The sequence below is a fragment of the Theobroma cacao genome, chromosome 2 (assembly GCF_000208745.1).
Source record: "Theobroma cacao cultivar B97-61/B2 chromosome 2, Criollo_cocoa_genome_V2, whole genome shotgun sequence".
NCBI classification, from domain to species: domain Eukaryota; kingdom Viridiplantae; phylum Streptophyta; class Magnoliopsida; order Malvales; family Malvaceae; genus Theobroma; species Theobroma cacao.
In genome coordinates this window covers 19,362,514-19,383,547 of record NC_030851.1, presented here as the reverse complement: position 1 = coordinate 19,383,547, position 21,034 = coordinate 19,362,514, and the positions used below count along the sequence as shown (strand labels likewise).

The window sequence follows — 21,034 nt, the reverse complement described above, 5'->3', positions numbered from 1 at the left end:
ATGTAGCAATTTATTTATCCAATAAATAAATAATAAAATTGGTTTTTAAGGGCATATGTGTCCTACAGCATCTTACTAGGAAACTTGGTGCTTTGCAGTCGATTAGTATACTTTGGTGTTCTTGGTTGTGTTTTGATCTCTTTTGGTGAAAAAGAAAGATAAAATTGTATCTCTCTTAGCTATAACTAGGCTTTACAAGCATAAGCAACCCCAATCTCAATAAAAGTTCCTTTCAATTGTCATTTGCTTGAATCACCATTAGAAGCTGGACACTTGAACAACTTCTAGTTCGCAACAGAACTTAGTGAAAAGGATTGCATTGTGCTGATAACCTTGAGATTTTGGCTCCAAGGAATTAAGCCATAATTATCTTTATCCTCTAGTTGGGATTTATCTAAAGATACATATGCAAAGATTTTGTTCATGAGAAAAGAAATTTTAAATTTTGCTATGCACATGCAATTTGATTGCAAGTCTATTGCTCCACTATTTCCCAATAGTATAAATGTCCTATCTTGATAAAGTATCAACTAGGAACTGTTCAGGAATGATACTTTAATGTAGTGAGGATTTCATAGTTATGACACATTATAATCCCTATGCAAATTATATTCACCACTGAAACTTTATCTTATAAGTAATAAACATATGAAAAATATGTTAACTCATAGATAAAAAAAAAACCTTTTATTGTTTACAATGCATAAAATCGAATTCAATGTTTTCTACAAAACATGTTGATTGGTTTGCATGGCACACCTAGAATCTATCACCCCTTTGCCTAAAAATAGTACTGTTGGTTATTCGTGCGGCTTCCACCAAATAGTAAAAGTTGGAAAAGATAAGTTCTCTAAGTGCAGCTTATCCTCGTCAAATATCCTAAGACCTCTTATAGTCTCTTCTAAAGTCAATGAAAGTAGGCTTCTCCTAGGTAGAAAAGAACTTCTCTCTTAACATTTTGCACATTTGACTTTAAAATTCCACAAAACTAAGGGTGAGATTGACGCACCATGTTGTTAGCTTTAAAATTATTATAGTTTTGATTATGACAAAATGATCAAATTTGCTTGAACATTATTTGAGTAATCTTTGACAAATTCTTGAAATGATTTAACTCCCATACATTTGTTATTACATAGACACAAGCTTGACTCTTAAAGTTATTAAACTATATAAATAAGCTTGTATGACTTAGGTGTATGAGTACTTATGATTCTCATTCATTAATGTTTGATTTAAAGATTAAAGGAAAATCTTGAGGCATTCATTAAGGGGGAGTTTTAAATATCTTGTTTAATGATGAAAAAGAAAAAGGAGATAAGGAAGACTAAATTAAATAGAGTTAAATAGGTCTTCATGTTTAAGTTATGTGTGTGATATTCAGTTTTGGTTTTGTTAAATATTATGTAAAGAAAACTAGATGCATTGACTAAGGGGGAGCAACTCATTACACACACAGATTTGAAGCATTCATATTGAACATAGACATTGCACTCTTAATCTATGAGTGTTTTGTCATCATCAAAAATAAAAGATAGAGAATGTTGACTCTATATGTTTTTTATGATAGCAAAATATTCCCTTTCATAGATGTCTAATTATATTGTTTAAGTGTGCAAGACAAAAATTGTATGCCAAGATCATTCAAAGACACATATCAAAAATCATATGAATAAGGAGCCACAATTGATCAACAAAACAGAAGCCTCTTAGTTGGATAATGAAGGGTATTAGTCAGCTATAATTCAAATTAGAAGTTAGCAGGCTCAAGAGGATTGAGAGACAGAGAAGACTTAGTCGACCAAGAAGTAAGTTAGTCGACTAAAAGCCTATTGCCATAAATCTGGACTTAAAGACAAAAACAACTTAATCGACTAAGAAGGAAGTTAGTCGACTAAGAGTTCACTGCCAAAAACTGGGTTTAGAAGACAAAGACAACTTAGTCGACTAAGAGGACAGTTAGTCGACTAAGATCATTCTGTCAGAAAATTTGAATTGAATACTAGAAGACAAAATAACGGCTAGAAACGGCTAATTTCTATCTCCAACGACCAAAATTGATTTTGCAAGTATTTAAAGCCTCTCCAACAGTAAAAAAGAAGAGAGAAAAGCCATCCATAGTGATTTTGAGCTTAAAAGACCAAAAACCTTCTCTTTACACTTGTATTTCACTCTCATCCTTTGAAAAAGTGTTTAAGCTTAGATTTATACATCTTAGATCAGCTAGGTGATCAATTGTACTTCATTTTTTCTTCATTTCCTGATTACTTAGAGTGTGCAAGGCACTCTAAGGGATTTATTCAAGCTTGGATTGCTTGATTGAGTGTATAGGTTCTAACTTAGCCTTGAAAAGTTAGTTGTTGGGTTTTGGTTAATCCCGTGAAAAACCATTGTTATAGATTGTGGTTGAGCCTTTGAAAAACCACTTTGGGTTTTGGTTGAGCCCGTTAAAAACCATTGTGAAAGGTTGTGGTTGAGCCTTTGAAAGACCACTTTGGGTTTTGGTTAATCCCGATAAAAACCATTGTGAAAGGTTTTGGCTAAGCCTGATAAAAGCCATTGTAAAGCTTGGTGAAAGCTTGTGAATTTCACCGGTTCTTAGTGGATTGTTTGAAAAATCCTTGGTTGAACAATCAAGGTAGTAGATGTAGGTCTTGGAGCAAACCACTATAAATAGCCGTGTGTTTGTCTATTCTATTTTCAGTTCTTTCTTTTATTGTGCATTTATCTCCAATTAGAGGTCAATTTTTGAAAGAGCCAAAAAGCGCTATTCACCCCCCCTCTAACACATTTACTTGGGACCAACACATCTTTAAACTTTTTCAATATAAAACTTTTTTAAATTATCATCCAATCCAACTAAGAATTCTCACAAACTTCATAACATGCTCTTGAGTATCTCCAATCTTTCATTGAATTGCTTAAACTTTGGGTTGGTGTTGTCTTTAGGGTATGGCTTAGCAATGGCTGAATATGGCGACCTTTTAACTTGAAAATTTCTAAGCTCTTATTCTTTTGATCAAGAAACCTCTTATCACAACCCGAATCTGGGGCCATGACTAGCTCATAGGCCTAATGGGCATAGCCCACTAAGCTCAAGCAAGCCTTTTTATGCAATCCCGATCATCATTCCCAACCATCATTTCTAAAACCACATATTGTAATTCTCTACTAAAATATTTCAGTAACATTTTATAGTGACCCAATATTTACAATTTTATTATGTCAAAATAATGTCACCCGTCTGCCAACTCCTAGTGGCATCAGTAATCAAATATATATATATGTTTGACTTATAACATGGATACTAGCAGATTTCATTACATATACATGTTCACAGGTAACAAACCCTTGACCATTAGCGGAGTGACCGTGGATGAAGGTACAGCTACTGAGATGCCATAGTACCTACCAAAAAGGCGAGCATACGTGGACAACTCAATCTAGGTCCCAACTGCCTCCAAATCTGAAAATATGAAGTTTAAAAACGTGAGTATAAAACTCAGTGAGTGAACAGAAGAAGGGAACAAGCAGTTGATAAGGAGAACTTGAAAATCATGATGTACTTGTTTCAAAAACAATGCAATTGGTTTAATTTCTTACTAAAAACCCCTCATTTCAAACTTTGATTAATAACCTCATAGTGTTTCAAAAACCCATGATCAATCCATGAAGTTAAATGGGTGAAAAATATGTCAAAATCAAGCAAGGTAGCAAGCAGGACAACAAGTTTCTCGTTACAATGAGAAACAGTCTTAGTTTGCATATGTTTCCATTTTTCCATAATATCTCATACTACAGAGTCCAATTGACCTGATTTTTAAACCATTGAAAAGATAAGAGGCTGAGCTACAACTTTTATGTTTGCCACTTTGCCTAGTTCTGAGTACAAGGTGGTCAAAATCGTTGTCAAAGTGGAAACACAGCACCAGAATTTTGGGTCTACCTGAGAGTTTCTCGCTGCAGCGAGAATCCAATTTCGCTGCAGTGAGAAATAAGGTTGGTTTGTGCCCCCACCACCCGAGAGTTCTCGCTGCAGTGAGATTCAGGGTAGATGATAATTAAGGGGTTTTCACATGCCACAAAATCCATTCCTACCATATTGCACATCAAAGTGAACACATTGACAATAATCAAGTTTCTCATTATTCATTTCAATCACATATTATAATCATAAACTTTCTATCGCATATACATATATAAACAAATATAAACATGTACACCACCCCACTTCATTCATCGTCATAGCCGGGTCATCATCATCGGCTTATGCGCACTCCCTACTTGCACATAGCCAAGTCATCATCGGCTTATGCACACTCCTACTCGCACATAGCTGGGTCATCATCAGCTCATGTGCACTCCCACATCGCACATAGCTGAGGTCATCATTGTCACACAACATTATTCATCAATGCACAACACATATTCATATATGTACATACCAACATAACATAGGACCACATGAATTTATCTTTTTACATATTTCACATTTTCACAACATCAAAACATTTTATCAAGAGCTTGTTCCCATGCATAATTTAATGAAAACCAACTAAAATCATTTAAATGCTTCATCTCACCACATATGTATTTCCCAAAAACACTTTGATGCAAGTTCACGCACCAGTCTTGTTGATTCTTTTGCTTGACTCTAGCCTCAACTAATGCTCTAAATGGACATGTAAGGCCTTGTTGGAACCTATACACACACAATATCACCACCAACCCAAATTGACATTAATATAATTCCAAAAGCTCTTTCCTAAGTCAAGTTATATTAGTTATTCCTAACTAGTTTCCAATTGCCATTAAGTGGCTAGTTATTTACTCTACTCTAGTCACTCTACAAATGATTAACAATCTCAACAATAGATTAACTCACCACTCTAATCATCAACCATTATCAACAACTTGAAAATTAAACCTAATTCATTACTCACCTTGGTGGTTTTTGTAGTTGAATTCTTTTTCAAAATTCTTCAAGCTAACAAAGGAAATGCTCTCTCTCTCTTTCCACATGTCTAGCTAGTGAGAGGAAGATGGAAGTAAGACTTTTTAAGGGTTTTAAGGTGAGAGAGTGAAAGAGCACAAAAGGTTCTATGAAAAAGTGCTCAAAAGCATGAAAATTAAAGTTAATTAATAGAGCTATGGAAGCTTTATGGGAGGCTCCCATGGAGATGGAGAAACGTGAGATGGGAAGGGAAGAAGAAATGGCTGGAAGCTGCTGGAAATTGCTGGAGCTTTAGATATTTATATCTAAAGTTTATCCATTTCTCACATAAATTACCAAAATGCCCTTAACATGGTGACTTTGTCTTCCTCTCATCCTTTGTGCAACTTTTTACTCTTTTGACACTAGGGCAAGGTCCATAATAATTTAGAAATACTCGAGTTCACGAAAACATAAAAATTTAGACTCGAGATGTAAAATGACCATTTTGCCCCTACCGTGAAAATTATCATTATTTTATCTTCTTCATTTATTTACCATCATAAACATCATTTATTCATTCCTTAGGCCTATTTAGACCTTAATAGCATAAAAAAAACCCACTCGTAGGAGCTCACCAAGAGAAATTACGAAATTACCCCTAGTCCGCGTTATCACGTCTACTTTTAGTTATGTGTCTATAGAGATCGAGATTTCACAGGTTCACTTCTGAATTACCCTTTTTAACTCGATAATTAACCTCAATTAGCATCCATAAACTTTATTAGCCACCATATCAAAATACGGGGTACTACACCTCTAAAGCTATTTTCTTGTCACAAAACCTTTAGTAATGGCTTACAAGATTACTGCAATAGAGGTAATGGCTTTTTAAGTGTTGCATTGGTCATGATATAAATTTAATATTCATTATGTGCATTATCATTGCTCTTCATATAGCAATGTAGTTGCCTTGAAACAACTTTTTATAATATAAGAAACATAATATGCTTGTAGCTAAAAAAAAGGAGTATCTACAATTGTTTTCTCTTTGTTTTTTTTTTTTTTTCTATTGAATGAAGGCAAGTTAGCTCATTAACATTAGGATGCATTCATAAACATGGCTAAAGGTTCAATATATTGCCGTTGTCAATTTACAAGTGGATCCCCACCTAATTTTGGCTCAAAGATACTTAGTAAGTGCCAAACAAAGCTTTGAGATGGGTTCTGTCTTGATGTTCATCCAAAATTCACGTACAAATTGCAAGGATGACGGCAAAGGCATTTTTCCAAACACCTCGTGAGTATAACAATCTTTAGTTTGTATTCCTTAAAACTAGATATAAAAAATTCTTACACAGCAAATATAATTTCAGGCAAAATAAAAAATATATATTTTTTATAATTGTAACGTAAACATATGAGAATAGGAATTAAAATACTTAACATCTTATCTAAAATGTGAAAAAAATATCATAATTAATTTAAAATAAATTATTATTTTAAATGTAATGAAAGGTAACAACAAAAATAACTTTATTATATTTTAACGTAAATAAGTAAGATGTACTATAAACTAGAAATTATTCTTCTTAAGTTGTAACATAAATGCATAAGAATAAAGATAAAACATCATATCATTTATCATAAAATAAAAAATTACATTATTTAATTTTATTGGAAACAATTTTAATTTAATTTCAATTCCTCAAACTAACTATTAAAAATTTTTACACAAAAACTATAATTTCACGTAATCAAATAAAATGTTAATGTTAAAAACAATATTTTTTAATTTTAATGCAAATTGGTGAGAATAAGAATAAAAATATGTAACATCAAATGTAAAATAGGTAAAAAGTATCATAATTAAATTAAAATATATTTTAATAATTTTATACATAATGGAAGATAACAATATGTATGACCTTATTATGGTTTAAAGTAATTAAATAAGATGTATTATAAAGTTGAAATAAACTTTTTTTAAAATCTTAACATAAATGTGTAAGAATAAAAATAAAAAATTATATCATTTATGTATAATAGAAAATTTCAATATTTAGTTGTTTTTGTAACAATTTTAAAATAATTTGCATCCCTTAAACTAGATATAAAAATATAATGTCACAAATGACATTTACAAAAATTAATGTAAATGTCTGAGAATAGGAATAAAAATATATAACAAATAACTTAAAACAGATAAAAAAATTTATAATAAATTTGAAATAAATTATCATGATTATAAAAATATATAATATGCGTCATAAATTAAGACGTTTCATCTTACATACAAATTTTAAGTCCATGTCAATTTTGTTTGATGGAAAGATATGATATTATTATATATTGATAAAACTTTTTTGTACATGAACAAATCAACTTAATAATATTCCAATATAATTCAACCTCTAAAACTAACACAAATATTAATTTCTTACATCAAAATGATTACCATTTACTTACTTTTGTTAAAATATTTATAATTTACATTCACCTATATTTTTTATTATTATTTTGTTCAAGTCAATCTTTATTATTTAAAATAAATCGTGCTATAAAATATAATAATTAATGATAATCTTAATTACTATAATTGTTGTACTATATAATTCGATATGTAAAAAATAAATCATATGAAATTAACAAAATATATTTACTATATAATCAGTAAGCTATGACGTAGTTATGTTGAATTTTTAATTATAATATATTTATTTATATAAAATAAGTAAAGTTAAGTATTTATCTTATATATTAAATGAATAAATTGACACAGAAACATTTAGGATTGCATTTTATTAAATTTAGTTTTTGCTAATTTAGTTGATTTAGTATTTATTTTCTTTATTCTATTTAGATTGGGATTCTTTTCTTATTTTATTTTAATACTTTTAAGAATTAGTATTTAATTAGGATAGTCATGTTCTATTTAGGAATAGAACACCTATTTTAAATCTCTTGTTAATTATTCTAATTGTATTAGACAACTAGAAGTAGAGTTTTATTAGGATGTGGGCCTATAATACTATAAATAGAACCTTTAAGCTTAATTGTTATTCACATTCAAGTTGAGAGTTAATAAATAATATTTTCTTAAGTAAGAGTGCTTATTTGTCTAGACTCTTTCTAAAGAGTAAGAGGTTTTAATATCTTTGACCTAACCAACCAAAGTGAGATTTTGGCTATTTTTCACCTTAGTGGGGTTTTCTAACCTTGCCAAGATTGGTGGTTCACTTTAGTGGGGTTTCTAACCTCGCCACAATTGGTGTTTTTCACAATGCCTAGGTGTCTTTACAACGCCCCGGCATCAGTTTGATAGCAGAGCAAGAGGATCATTATTTGTTGCATAAGTTCAAGTTCGTTGTCAAGTTTCGATACTCCCTGTTCGGATAATTTTATTTATTGCTTTATAGTTATATCATCATCTTTTTTTTTCTACATCACCACATCATCATCACCATACAATAAAATGCAGCCAAGACGTCAAAGTCGTCAAAGAGATGATCACGAGATTGAGATTGCAAAACTACGTCAACAAATTCAAGAACTACAAGAGCAACTCACAAGATGTGATGCTCAAATCAACAATAGCAGCTTTAGTGATGAAGAGAATGACATCAACCCGTGTCATCAAAATTCATCCTCTGATGAAGAAGTACCTATTCGTCACTTGAGAATTACTGTTGCTAGAGATTTGGGAATCAAAGTCGACATTCCTGAGTTTGAAGGAAGACTTCATCTTGATGACTTCCTTGACTTACTATACACAGTAGAAAGAGTTTTCGAGCTCAAAGATATTCTCGATGAAAAATGTGTGACACTTGTGGCAATTAAATTGAAGAAGCACGCTTCTATTTGGTGGAAAAATCTCAAAACGCAACGAGAAAGAGAAGGCCATAACAAAATCAGAACATGGGATAAGATGCGTCAAGAACTCAAGCGTAAATTCCTTCCTGAGCATTATCGACAAGAAATTTTTATCAAATTTCATAACTTGAGGTAAAAAACAATGTCGGTAGAAGAATATACAATGGAGTTCGAACAACTTCACATGAAGGGCGATGTCCATGAACCTGAAGAACAAACTGTAGCTCGTTATCTTGGGGGTCTTAATGTTGAAATTGCAGATGTTGTTCAACTACAACCATATTGGAACCTAAATGTTGTCATCAGATTAGCATTAAAGGTTGAGAAACAACAAGTACGAAAAATCTCAATGAGTTCATCTAGACAGAAAGATTCCACCTCAAACCGTGGGAGACAGAGTTCAACAACCATTCCACCTCCAAGGGTAAACTCTTCCAAAACTCCAAACAATAAAGAGAATACTTCTACTCGTTCTTCTAATGTCAACAAAAAGTGCTTCAAATGCCAAGGATTTGGGCATATTGCTTCTGATTGTCCAAATCGAAGAATTATCTCTTTAGTTGAAGAAGAAGTCATGGAAGAACCTAGCCTAGAAGAAGTAGATGATAAGCTAGAAATATTCAACAACGAAAAGATAGAAGAAGTTTCTGCTGACCATGGAGAAGCTCTTGTTGTTCGTCGTAACCTTAACACTACTATGATGACAGAAGATGAAATTTGGCTTCGTCATAACATATTCCATACAAGGTGCACATTCCAAGGGAAGGTTTGTAATGTCATTATTGATAGTGAAAGTTGTGAGAATGTTGTTGCCAACTACATGGTGGAAAAGTTGAAACTTCCAACTGAAGTACATCTTCATCCTTACAAGTTACAATGGCTGATAAAAGGAAACGAAGTTAAGGTAGCAAAGCGTTGTTGTGTTCAATTCTTTATTAGAAATAAGTATGAAGATGAAGTCTGGTGTGATGCTATTCCAATGGACACATGCCACTTGTTGTTAGGACGCCCATAGCAATATGATCGTCGAGCTCACCATGATGGATACAAGAATACTTATTCCTTCATTAAGGATGGAGTAAAAATTATGTTGACTCCTTTAAAACCAGAAGACCGACCAAAGAGACAAGAGGAAGATAAAACACTCATCACTATGTCTAGCTTAAACAAAGCTTATTGTGAGTCAAACCATTTATGTCTTTTATTAGTCTCTAAAGAGAAAGAAATATCTTCACCCTTATCCAAGCATGATCAGACAGAATTGGTCAACAAAAGTTTGGGAAACTTATTGAGAAGCTTTATGGACAACCATGTCGTTAACAAGACTACAGTTAAGTATGATCTTCCTATTCGTCGATTGGATAACATGCTTGATCAACTCATTGGTTCTAAGATGTTTTTGAAGATAGATTTAAAGAAAGGATATTATCAAATTCGAATGCGACTTGGAGATAAATGGAAAACAACCTTCAAAATAATGGATGAATTGTTCAAATGGTTGGTATGGACTATGACAGTATGTGGATCTAGACATCTACGAGAAGTTTGTCAATGCCTACTTGTTGGAGTCGAGTTTTTCTAACCCGAGGAGAATGATGCAGAAGCATTTAAGATTGTATTTTATTAAATTTAGTTTTTACTAATTTAGTTGATTTAGTATTTATTTTCTTTATTCTATTTAGATTGAGATTCTTTTCTTATTTTATTTTAATATTTTTAAGAATTAATATTTAATTAAGATAATCATGTTCTATTTAGGAATAGAACATTTATTTAAATTTCTTGTTAATTATTCTAATTATATTAGATAACTAGAAGTAGAGTTTTATTAAGATGTGAGCTTATAATACTATAAATAGAACCCTTAGGCTTAGTTGTTATCCACATTCAAGTTGAGAGTTAATAAATAATATTTTTTTAAGTAAGAGTGCTTATTTCTTTAGGCTCTTTCTAAAGAGTAAGAGGTTTTAGTATCTTTGGTCTAGCCAACCAAAGTAGGATTTTAACTATTTTACACCTTAGTAAAGTTTTCTAACCTTGCCAAGATCACCTTAGTGAGGTTTCTAACTTCGTCACGATTGGTGTTTTTTACAACGCGTAGATATCTTTACAACGCCTCGACGTCAAAAATAAATAAAAATATATTTATTTAATTTTTTGATCTATTTATTTTTTTTATTATATTGAAATAATTATGACCTATGCAGATAGATATAGCCGTAAACACGTGTGAAACGAAAATTGTGAAATCACATCTTATCCGGTATAAGTGCCACGGCGCTCAATAGAATCTCTGCATGCATATCCGTTAAAATGCGCCGGGCCTTCTTCCTGTTAAAAAAATATCGGGGATGTCCGAAACAAGGGCCAACCGTTCAGCGTGCACAAGGAGAAAACACAAATACTGTTTTCTATTTATTCTTTATTAACAAATCCCATTTTCCATTTTCGAAACTTTAGAAAAAAACACAGCAAAATAAAATAAGTATTAGCAAAATCTAACACAGAGAGAGAGAGAGAAATGGGAAGTACGAGCACCAGCGCTGCTCTAATCTCCCATTTGCAGCTCAACAAAAGCTCCTTCAAGCTCGTCAAGTCAACCAGGACTGAGCTGAGGCTCAACTCTATTAAACTGGGCGATTCAAGGAGGGGGAGGCTGGAATTCGGTGCTTCGCGGAGCAAGAAAGGTTTCGGTAGAGCCGTTTGTTTCGCCGCCGTTGATGATGATGTCAAAGAAAATCGACAACAAGACCTTACTAAAACCAGCAGCGCCTCAGCCATCGAAGACAGACCTGGTAACAATTAACAACGAACTAAAACCAAAATCAAAATCTTTTTAATTTTTCCCTAACTGCTTGCTTGCGGTGATTTAAGGCCTTCCTTTCATTGTTGCTTTTGTTAGATTTTTTGTTTTTAATTCTTGTAAAGTTGCTAGAAAATGTTTTTTCATTGAGATTTTATGAATCAGCTTAATTATTGTTTAAATGAGGTTGAATATTTGGGCTCAAGTTAGATTTCCTGCTCACACATGGGCAGCTTTCCTGCTTTGCTCATTGCCTCCTTCTATGAAGTTGATATGATTAAGTTTTTGGATTGGAATTGCTAGAAGGTTTGGGTTGCTTGTTGACTAATGGAGCTTAAATCTGTGCTTATTCATGAATGGAAAATTTTAAACGAATATATGTTGGCAGGGAAGGTTGGTGTTATGGGAAAATATCCGCTGAAGTCATGATCTCATGTGTCCTCATCTTAGTGTGGTCAGCATAACAGAGGAGTGTATTCTGTTGTTCATTGAAATAGTTTTGTGTCTAATTAACCGCTTCAGGATGAACATTAACTGCCCCATGTATCAGATTATTGATCCATAACATTTGGATGATCAAATCTTTTTGAGCATAGGTGCTGTAAGGTGGAGAGAAAGACTTCATTCAAAATTATCTGCTTGGTTGAGAGTTTCGTCATTCTAGTATGGTGAAATGACCAACTTAGGCCATGCATAAGAGAATGCTCCAGAAAAATTGAATGTCATTCTTAATTCAGGCAGATTCCTGTGATACTGATATAAGGTTTTGACTTTTAATGGCCTAACTAATTTGGTCAGTGATCTTTTCCTGTTCACAAGTATTATTCTTTATAATATGATGTTATTAGCATTTACATCACAGTGTACATTGCCTTATAGCAAGTGGTGAGGAAAGCTGGATTGAAAAGTACATTGCCTTATTGCAACGGGGAGTAAACCAGAACAAACTTGCTTTTGCTTGAGTTCTTTGCTAAAAGCTTAAAGAGATATTTTTCTTCAAGCTGCTTAAGTGGTCAATTTTATCAAAAAGCAAAAGGAAGCACAAACTGAATGTTTCTGGCGGATGTGATGGAGTGTGGAAGTAAAAACGATAAGAGCAAAACAAAAACAGTGAAAGTAAACAGAATAGAGGCTAAAGATGTAAACACAAGTAGGAACATACAACAGTTGAGGGTTTAGGGTTGTAAAACCTCTCAACAGATAATTTTCAACTATAATACACTTAATGGGTTGAAAAGACCATTTATGCTAGAGTTACAGCAGCTTTTGGTTGTGGCCCTTGGATATACGTAAATCTCATTTAATCCTAGCCATTCAAACTCATTAAAGTATCACATGCTAGATACATGGCCACTTGATCAAATAAAAATGTGATAACTAACCAGTAACTAAAGTAAAACAGCAAAAATAAAAGAGCATACCAAAATAACTAATTTGATAACTCTTGGAATGCTCTCACATCAATCTTCTCAGGTAGAGAAAAGGCCTTCCTACTGAAAACTTTGGTAGCTTTAGCATAGATTTCTGGGTCAGCCCTTTTCAGTTCATCTTCTGCAATCTAAGTACTCTTAATAGCTGGTTTACTCAACTCCTCCATAATAAGGTTAAAAGAAGGATCACTTGACTAATTATGTTTTAGTTCTTCAAAACCAGAAACTTGATTGCTCCTTACTATTTCCACTGGTCTCCCTACAGCTCCAACCAACATGTAATGCCTCACACTCCATGATAAATAACTTCTCAAAATCTGGAAGTACAAGAACCAATACAGCTTTCATCAAAACCTTAATTTGTTCAATTGCTCTTTGTGCAAATTTGGTCTCTCATACCTGTCACTTTTCAAGCATTTAGTGATAGAGCTCATAATGGAACTGAAAGTCTTTACTAACCTCCTATAGAACAAAGCTCACCCATTAAAACTTCATACTTATTTTGTTGATTTAGGTGCTGGCAACTGTCTAATGAAACACCCCTTTTCTGGATCTGGTTATAGTCCATTTAGCAAGACAATAAATCCCTAAAACACAATTTCATAACACAAGAAAGAGCACACCTTCAAGTTTATAAAGAGTTTCTCTATAAGGGCAGCTTCTAAAGCTTGCAAAAACTGAGTTGAGCGTTCTTCCTTAGATTTACTATAAATCAAGATGACATCAAATAAACATCCACCAACAAGTTCAAGAAAAGCTTTAGTGCCTTAGTCATAACTTGCATGCATGTGTTTAAAGGCTTAGAGGGACCAAATAGCATCATTAACCATTCTGAGTAAACAAGAACACACTTGCTTTTGCTTGAGTTATTTGGTAACATTACCTTTCGAAAAAGGATATTTTGACCCTTAAAGACTTTCTTCTGCAAATTTCTTTGCTAAAAACCTAATGAGCTATTTTTCTTCTAGCTGCTTAAGTGGTCAATTCTATCGAAAAGTAGGGAGCACAAACTGAAGGTTTCTGGTGTTATTGGGATGATGATGAGTTTCAGCAAAGCAATTTGAAGATTGCATATGACTTCTTTAATCTTGTGAATATCTTTAGGTCCCAAGGTACTTACAATTGATACCAGGCATTAGGAGTCAGAATTTGGATTATTTTTGTGGCAAAAATAATTCGAATCATTTTCACAGTCCTTTTCCATGAGCTTTTCTTATGATATCAAATAATATTGGATGTTTTAAGCATAGGAGGTGGCAATAGTGAGGAGCATGGTTTGGTGACTCTTTAGTAATATCAAAAGCCACCCGTATGATGAATGATCAGATAATATTTTAAATAGATTGCAAGAGAGGATGAATGAATAATTATAACTTGGGATTTTCTAATATCGTGCTTCATTTCTTCCTTAAAAAATGCTTTAAACTTAAAGAAAATACTGCTGGTACTGTTGTTTTTCATCATCTTGGACACAATGCTTTACTCACATCAAAGTTTTCTGTTAAGGCATCCTAATTATAACCAAGTGGCTAGATAGGGGAAAGCTCCAAAGGCAATAATGGGATATACAACCACTTAATGCTCTTACATATATGTAGGTCAAGTGGAACAACTAAAGAAAATGGTCCTGCTGTGTGGGCTTCACAGACAGGACAACAACCAACCAAGGCTACTGAAAAGCCAGTTGGTAATAGCTGGAGATGCCCGATCAGAATATATGGTACTACAAACTCCATACTTAAATGATGTGAGATATAAAAGTGATTGATGGTTTCTTCAAGATAGTGTTTTGTTTCCAAGGGAAATATGTAGATCAAATGTTTGCGCCATGAGAGCTCATGTTTCTTTTTGGCAGTATTATTGGAGTAATGGCCCTGCAGAAAACCCAACCAAATTTACCATTCTCAAAAATGGCTTGTTTACTAACTTTCCTTGGACTGATAAATTGATGTGCACATTGTGCTTCAGTTTATATCTGAGTAAGAGTTTTGTCAAAATAAGTAATGGCTGTGCGAACACAAAAGAAGGAAGAACTTTAGTAGTTTTATTTTAGGATCAAAGATATTAGCAAATTCTTCCAAAGCTCTAGGCTTTGCCATTTCTTCTAATCGGATACCATCATTCTTGATATGTTTAATTTTGCATCTCAAGGAAGGAATGATTTGCGTTTGTTGTACATTCTAGAATTATATATTTTTCTTAATATAGTTCTTGATTATTGTAATATTAGGAGTTAAATAGATTTACATGCTTCAGGAAAATGCTGACATCTTCTATGACGTATGATATAGATGTGGCTAATATCTTAAGTGAAGAAACACCACAAAGGTTTGAGCAGAATAAAGAAGGAAGTGGGCTTTATAATTTTCTTTATCCTGATAAAGAGCTCCTCCCAGATGATAAAGAAATGACTATATTTGATCATCTTGAAGAGCTACGCCAAAGAATATTTGTGTCAGTGTTGGCTATTGGAGGTGCTATGTTGGGATGCTTTGCATTTTCAAAAGAACTGATAATGTTTCTTGAGGCCCCAGTTAAAACACAGGGTGTACGATTTCTGCAACTAGCTCCTGGCGAGTTTTTCTTCACAACTTTAAAGGTGAGATTGAATGAAATTGTTTTGTCTTTAGGAATTTAAACACCAGTTGTTGGCTGCAACATAATGTGGGTATTTTGCCCAATTTATGGAAGAGCTTTTTTACTGCAAAAGCAAAAGTAAGGTGTCTTGTTCTAAAAGTTTTTAAATTCTTGACTTATGCGGGAAGCTCATTTGGTAACAATATTTAATGAGATCGTTTACATTTTCACTTTACCCTTTAGTAATTCATAAAATTATTAGAAGTATATTTGTTTCACTTCAATCATTTTGTCGAATTCTTTCTCTTGATTTCATTTATTTTTTTCTAATTAACAAATTATTCTATTTTATTTATATCTCTTAACTCAAAACTTATGATTTGTTTTAATAATGTTGAATTTTTTTTTATTAAAAATACATAAAAATAATAAATAGTTTTCTACTTCCTACAGCACTTTTTTATTATGTTTGCCAAACACTCTTAGCTTTTCTTTACAGCACTTTCAGAGCAGTTCTACTCAAATAATACTTCCTACAGAAGCTCCAATGGGCCAAACAGGCCCGATATCTATCTTTATAGTAATAGACTTAATATGGAAATGTAGATGCTAGCTTATTTGGCTACTAATGCAGCCACATGAATTGGGTGCACTATATTGCTGAAGTTCTTGAAAGTGTTAGATAGCTTGGGAATGTCATGATTTGTATTTCCTATAATTCTAATTGAAATTGAAATCATAACACGTGTGTATGTAATTGTGTGACTATGTGGACTGAGTACTAACTTTTCTCTCTTGCTCTATTTCATGTTTATTTTATTGGTTTATTTATTTATTTTTTATACCAACAAGTACAGCACCATATGATACCTCTGGAATGATGTGCTATCCATATTAAAGAAAGCTTTAAAAGTTTTTGATTAAATTACATCATAGTTGTTGTTGTTGCATACTGTAATATCTGGAAGTATGTCATATTGTAATTAATTTTTTGATACTATCAAACTTGATTAGCTTCATACTGCAGCCTGCACACTAAATATAAATGGATTCAACTTTGATAAAAAATGAAAAACAAAAGAAGGCCTAAGTTCAAAGAAAGAAACAAAAAAAAGAAAAAGAAAAATGAAATACACTTGATAACAATTGATTTGTGAGTGGTGTCATGCAGGTGTCAGGATATTGTGGCCTTCTTTTAGGAAGCCCTATAATTCTGTATGAGATCATAGCCTTTGTTCTTCCAGGATTAACAAGAGCAGAAAGAAGGTTTCTGGGGCCTATTGTTTTGGGCTCCTCAGTTCTTTTCTATGCTGGTATTACCTTCTCGTACTCAGTTCTGGCTCCAGCGGCCTTGAATTTCTTTGTTACCTATGCCGAAGGGGTTGTGGAATCTTTGTGGTCCATTGATCAGTACTTTGAGTTTGTACTAGTGCTCATGTTCAGCACAGGCTTGTCTTTCCAGGTATTTCCTAATTCTATTGCGTTAAGACTTGATCGTAGATTAGCCACCATAATTGTAAGTTCTGAATTTCACATCTATATGAAATTTGAAAACTAGATTGAGCATCTTCTTTTTTAACTTTGTAAGACTGCAACCAGATGATTCTCTTAGCAATGTTTTTGATAAACTTTTAAAGTCAAATATTTAGATTTCTGCAACGACATTTTCGGGGAAACTAAACGGAGACTGTCTCATGCTCATGCTCTGCACAGACGCTTAACTGAAAGCTTAGATGGTTTCCATTTGATTTATTCGACAGGTTCCTGTTATACAATTTCTTCTTGGACAACTTGGTCTCGTCTCAGGGGACCAGATGCTCTCAATATGGAGGTATGTTGTGGTGGGTGCAGTTATTGCTGCAGCTGTGCTCACGCCTTCAACAGATCCTCTTACTCAGATGCTTCTGGCGACGCCACTTTTGGGTCTTTACCTAGGAGGTGCATGGATTGTTAAGCTTACGGGACGCTGACTTGACAGTGCAACAATTCAGTGGGCTCGTTTTGTATATTATTAAACAATGAGTCATAGTGACAAGTAGAAAAATCAGCCACCAAATCTTCTGCTGATTTCGGATCATCATTGTAGAATTGTTTTTGTTTTTACGTGTATTGTAAACTTTTGCTAGATAGCACAATTGATTGATTATGCGACTAGAATGCGGAATAAGACTTTAAACATGGAATGAGAAAGTATTAATATTAGAGAAACAACCACTCTTGAGAACAAATTTTCTCTTGACAAGTTGGCTTCAGTTAACAAAAGTTTCAAATCTCTCTCCCTAATTGATCACAGCAACGTTCTGCAATTTATTTGCCAAGTCTGTTGTGCTGGAGCAATCCAGTTCGGACAACATTTGTTTTAACAAAGTCCTCAACCCATTGCAAGCCTCACCCAAGCACTCGGAAGATGTTTGAAAACTTTCCACCTCTTGTTCTACTTCATTAATGCCAATTGACATTTTCTCCAAAGCCACCTTTATTGCAGCAATCTCCAGAGGGGGGTAAAGACAGGCTCCAATTTCATCAACCTGTGCTCCTACTCCTTGACATAGCTTCAATAATTTCTCCAAAGAATCCACAAATTTACTATTGTCGTCTGCAGTTTCTTGCTTAAGCAAACCAGTGATGGTGCGTATAAGTTCCTTTATTGTCACAAGTGTCTCAGATACAACCCCTTGAGCTAGTTGAGCAACTTTCATTTCTTCAGGTGACAAGTCACTGCCTATATCATCCTCGCTTAAATCATCACCATCATCATCTTGAGGCCTGCTTTCTACTTTGCTAGAACTGCCATCAGAAGCTTCATCTCTCAGGTCAGGGGAAGCAGGCTTGAGCTCTTTCATCTCACGAAGAACATCCTTCACAGAAACTGCTACCTGCGTCATTGCCCGCCCAATTGCTATCACATTTGTGGCAGGGACCTTCTTAAGAGCATCACATGCCTCCCATACTGCTCCAACAAACCGAGGCATTAAAAGTTTCTTGTCCCCATTGTGAGATCCTGCTAGCATTGAACATCAGTGTTGTTGAGTGTCTTGAAGGAAGAACAAAACCAATCGTTTGGATGGACATATTCAGTTTTGACCATAAAGAATAGTCAAATCTAAAATAGGTCCACCTGTTCGCATGCATTATTGCAGAAGAAATTATACATTAATTAGTTCTCGATTTAATTTCCTTCTTGTGTGCAACTTCAATCATTTTTCCCTAATAAACTATTAAAACTATAAAAGGAGACTGTTATTGTGGTTTTTAACAGGAAACTTATTGATTCATACAAATGTACAGGGAAGAGATGCACAGGAATAACATTCATGCTTGCATGAAGTACCCCAAACAATGATCACCAATCCCATTGACATTCAGACTACATATTGATAAGATACTATACATCGCAGTTCAATTAATAACACAAACTCATTACAAGAGAAAGTACAAACAATTACCTCATACGTCAAAGCATTGCTTGAAACTATTTAATTGGATCATTCCAGTCGTGATTCTTAAGTGTTCTGTCCCACATGTTAACATTGCTTTAGAAAACACTACCTAATTATCACTACTGTTCCATTACATTCTCAAAGTTCTTTTAAAAATAAGGAATCAACCATCAGACTAAGGGTTACATATCTTAACTAAACTAACCCTTTACTTCTTCACCCTAGATTTTAAAGCACACTTGAATGGCAAATCATTTTCATGGTTGCATGGGTGCATTAACATGCAGTTCCGAGAGAAAGAGGGAAGCTATTTACCATATAATGAGACAGATTCCTTCATTAACCTAAAACTGCAATCAACAACTTGCTTCACCGATTCATGGATGCTTGAAGAGAGAGTTGGGCCAGCACCAACATTGCTTCCATGGGAGAGCAAAAGGAAGCCCTGTAGCACATTGAAATACGATGTCATGTTCTCCTCAAGTTGTTTAGCTTCAGGTGCTTCCCCATTCCAAAGCATTCCAGCTGTTAAACAAACAGAAGAAGCAATCATTAAACTCAACAAATCCAAAATGCCACACAGAATTATGGGGAGAAAAGGAAAGCAACCAATAAAAATTTGTTTGTGTCCCATTCTTTTTTGTATGAAACAAAACAGAATCTTCGAAATAAATAATAAACAGATGAAAAAAAACTACTATTTTGTCATAAAATGAGAGTTCTTCTTAAGCTTTATTTTATATACTTTACGGCTACCAATTTTGGCATGTGGGACTAGTAAGATGTAAGAACAACAGAATATCAATATCGAGTTTGAACCTAAAGCCTATTCAATCACTAGTAATGACTCCATAAAAGAATTACCCAAATGCTTTCATTAAAAGAGCACCTAGTTCAGGCATCAAATTGGGTGTAATGCAATTTCAATTCACATATGAAGGTAAAGTTTTTGCACCTAACAAGAAGAAGAAGGGAAGCTATCCAAAGCTCACATATAAATCCAAATAATTTTCATATCTCAATAGGAAAAAGAAAAAAAATATATCTCAATAGGAAAAAGAAGTTAACTATCCAAGAAAGAAAATGAAAATAGAGATACCAATAGTAGCTTGCTTGGAGAGTTGTTCAGCAATCAGGATAACTTGAGTCCAGGTTACTTTCTCCAAAGAAGAAGAAGCAGTTTGATCCAACACCTGCTTACAATAACCAAAAACAATCCCATAAACACGAAAAGCTAAACTCATGCAAACATGTAAAAGAAAAAAAACTGAAAAAAAACCTGCAAGGTTTCCTGGATGGTATTGAGGTGGGCCGTGAGTGATCGATTCAGCTCTGTTTTCTCTGCTTTTCCCATCTCCTCAAAATTTTTTTTTTCTTTTGTTCGGTGTCTTTGCTTTTGGGGTTTCTTAGCATGACTACGCCTTGAAGTGGCCGCTGTAGCCTGATAAAGGTCAAAAACGGTGCCACTATGATTTTATTTTTACTTTGCTTTGTTAATAATTTTATTTCTTATTTATTCCTTATTAGGATTTATATAGGATATACCGGGTATCTAATGATGTCGTTTCACAAATAAATAAATTTAAATTTTTAAGAAACTTAAAAATAAATATTACTATTTTTTTTAAAAAATAAAACCAATTTTCTTTCTATCTTTAGCTCGATCTCATCCAATCTCTTATTCTTCTTCTCTAGTTCTTTTTCCCTTATCAACAAGAAATCCAAAACATTAACTTTTTAATCTTAATTTTTTGAAAATAATATTTATTTTACTCTTTTTTTACTTAACCCATTTTCTTTTTTTCCTTTAATATTTATAATCTTTTATTTGATTAACAAAAGAGAATTTTAAACATTTATAAACAAATTTTTTATTTTGATTTTTTAAAATAATATTTATTTCATTTTTTTAATTTATCCATTTTCTTTTTTTTTAATATTTGCAATCTCTTATTGGATTAATAAAAAGAAATTTTGA

At 33.3% G+C, this 21,034-nt stretch overlaps 2 protein-coding genes across 3 annotated transcripts; one reads left to right on the top strand and one right to left on the bottom strand.

Moving 5' to 3' along the window:
* LOC18609087 (sec-independent protein translocase protein TATC, chloroplastic) lies at positions 11,151 to 17,827 on the top strand. Its single transcript, XM_018115892.1, has 4 exons — positions 11,151 to 11,601; positions 15,331 to 15,638; positions 16,788 to 17,078; positions 17,377 to 17,827. The coding sequence occupies exons 1-4, from the start codon at positions 11,328 to 11,330 to the stop codon at positions 17,584 to 17,586; spliced, it is 1,083 nt and encodes a 360-aa protein (XP_017971381.1). The 5' UTR covers positions 11,151 to 11,327; the 3' UTR covers positions 17,587 to 17,827.
* Positions 17,787 to 20,516, bottom strand: LOC18609086. 2 transcript variants are annotated; one of them, XM_018115891.1, is made up of 4 exons: positions 20,336 to 20,516; positions 20,156 to 20,249; positions 19,372 to 19,581; positions 17,787 to 18,620 (listed from the first exon to the last, which is right to left on the bottom strand). In XM_018115891.1, the coding sequence occupies exons 1-4, from the start codon at positions 20,408 to 20,410 to the stop codon at positions 17,896 to 17,898; spliced, it is 1,104 nt and encodes a 367-aa protein (XP_017971380.1). In that variant the 5' UTR covers positions 20,411 to 20,516; the 3' UTR covers positions 17,787 to 17,895. The 2 variants fall into 2 exon arrangements, with proteins under 2 accessions (XP_017971380.1, XP_007044123.2); XM_007044061.2 differs by having other exon boundaries at positions 17,787 to 18,617; positions 20,336 to 20,514.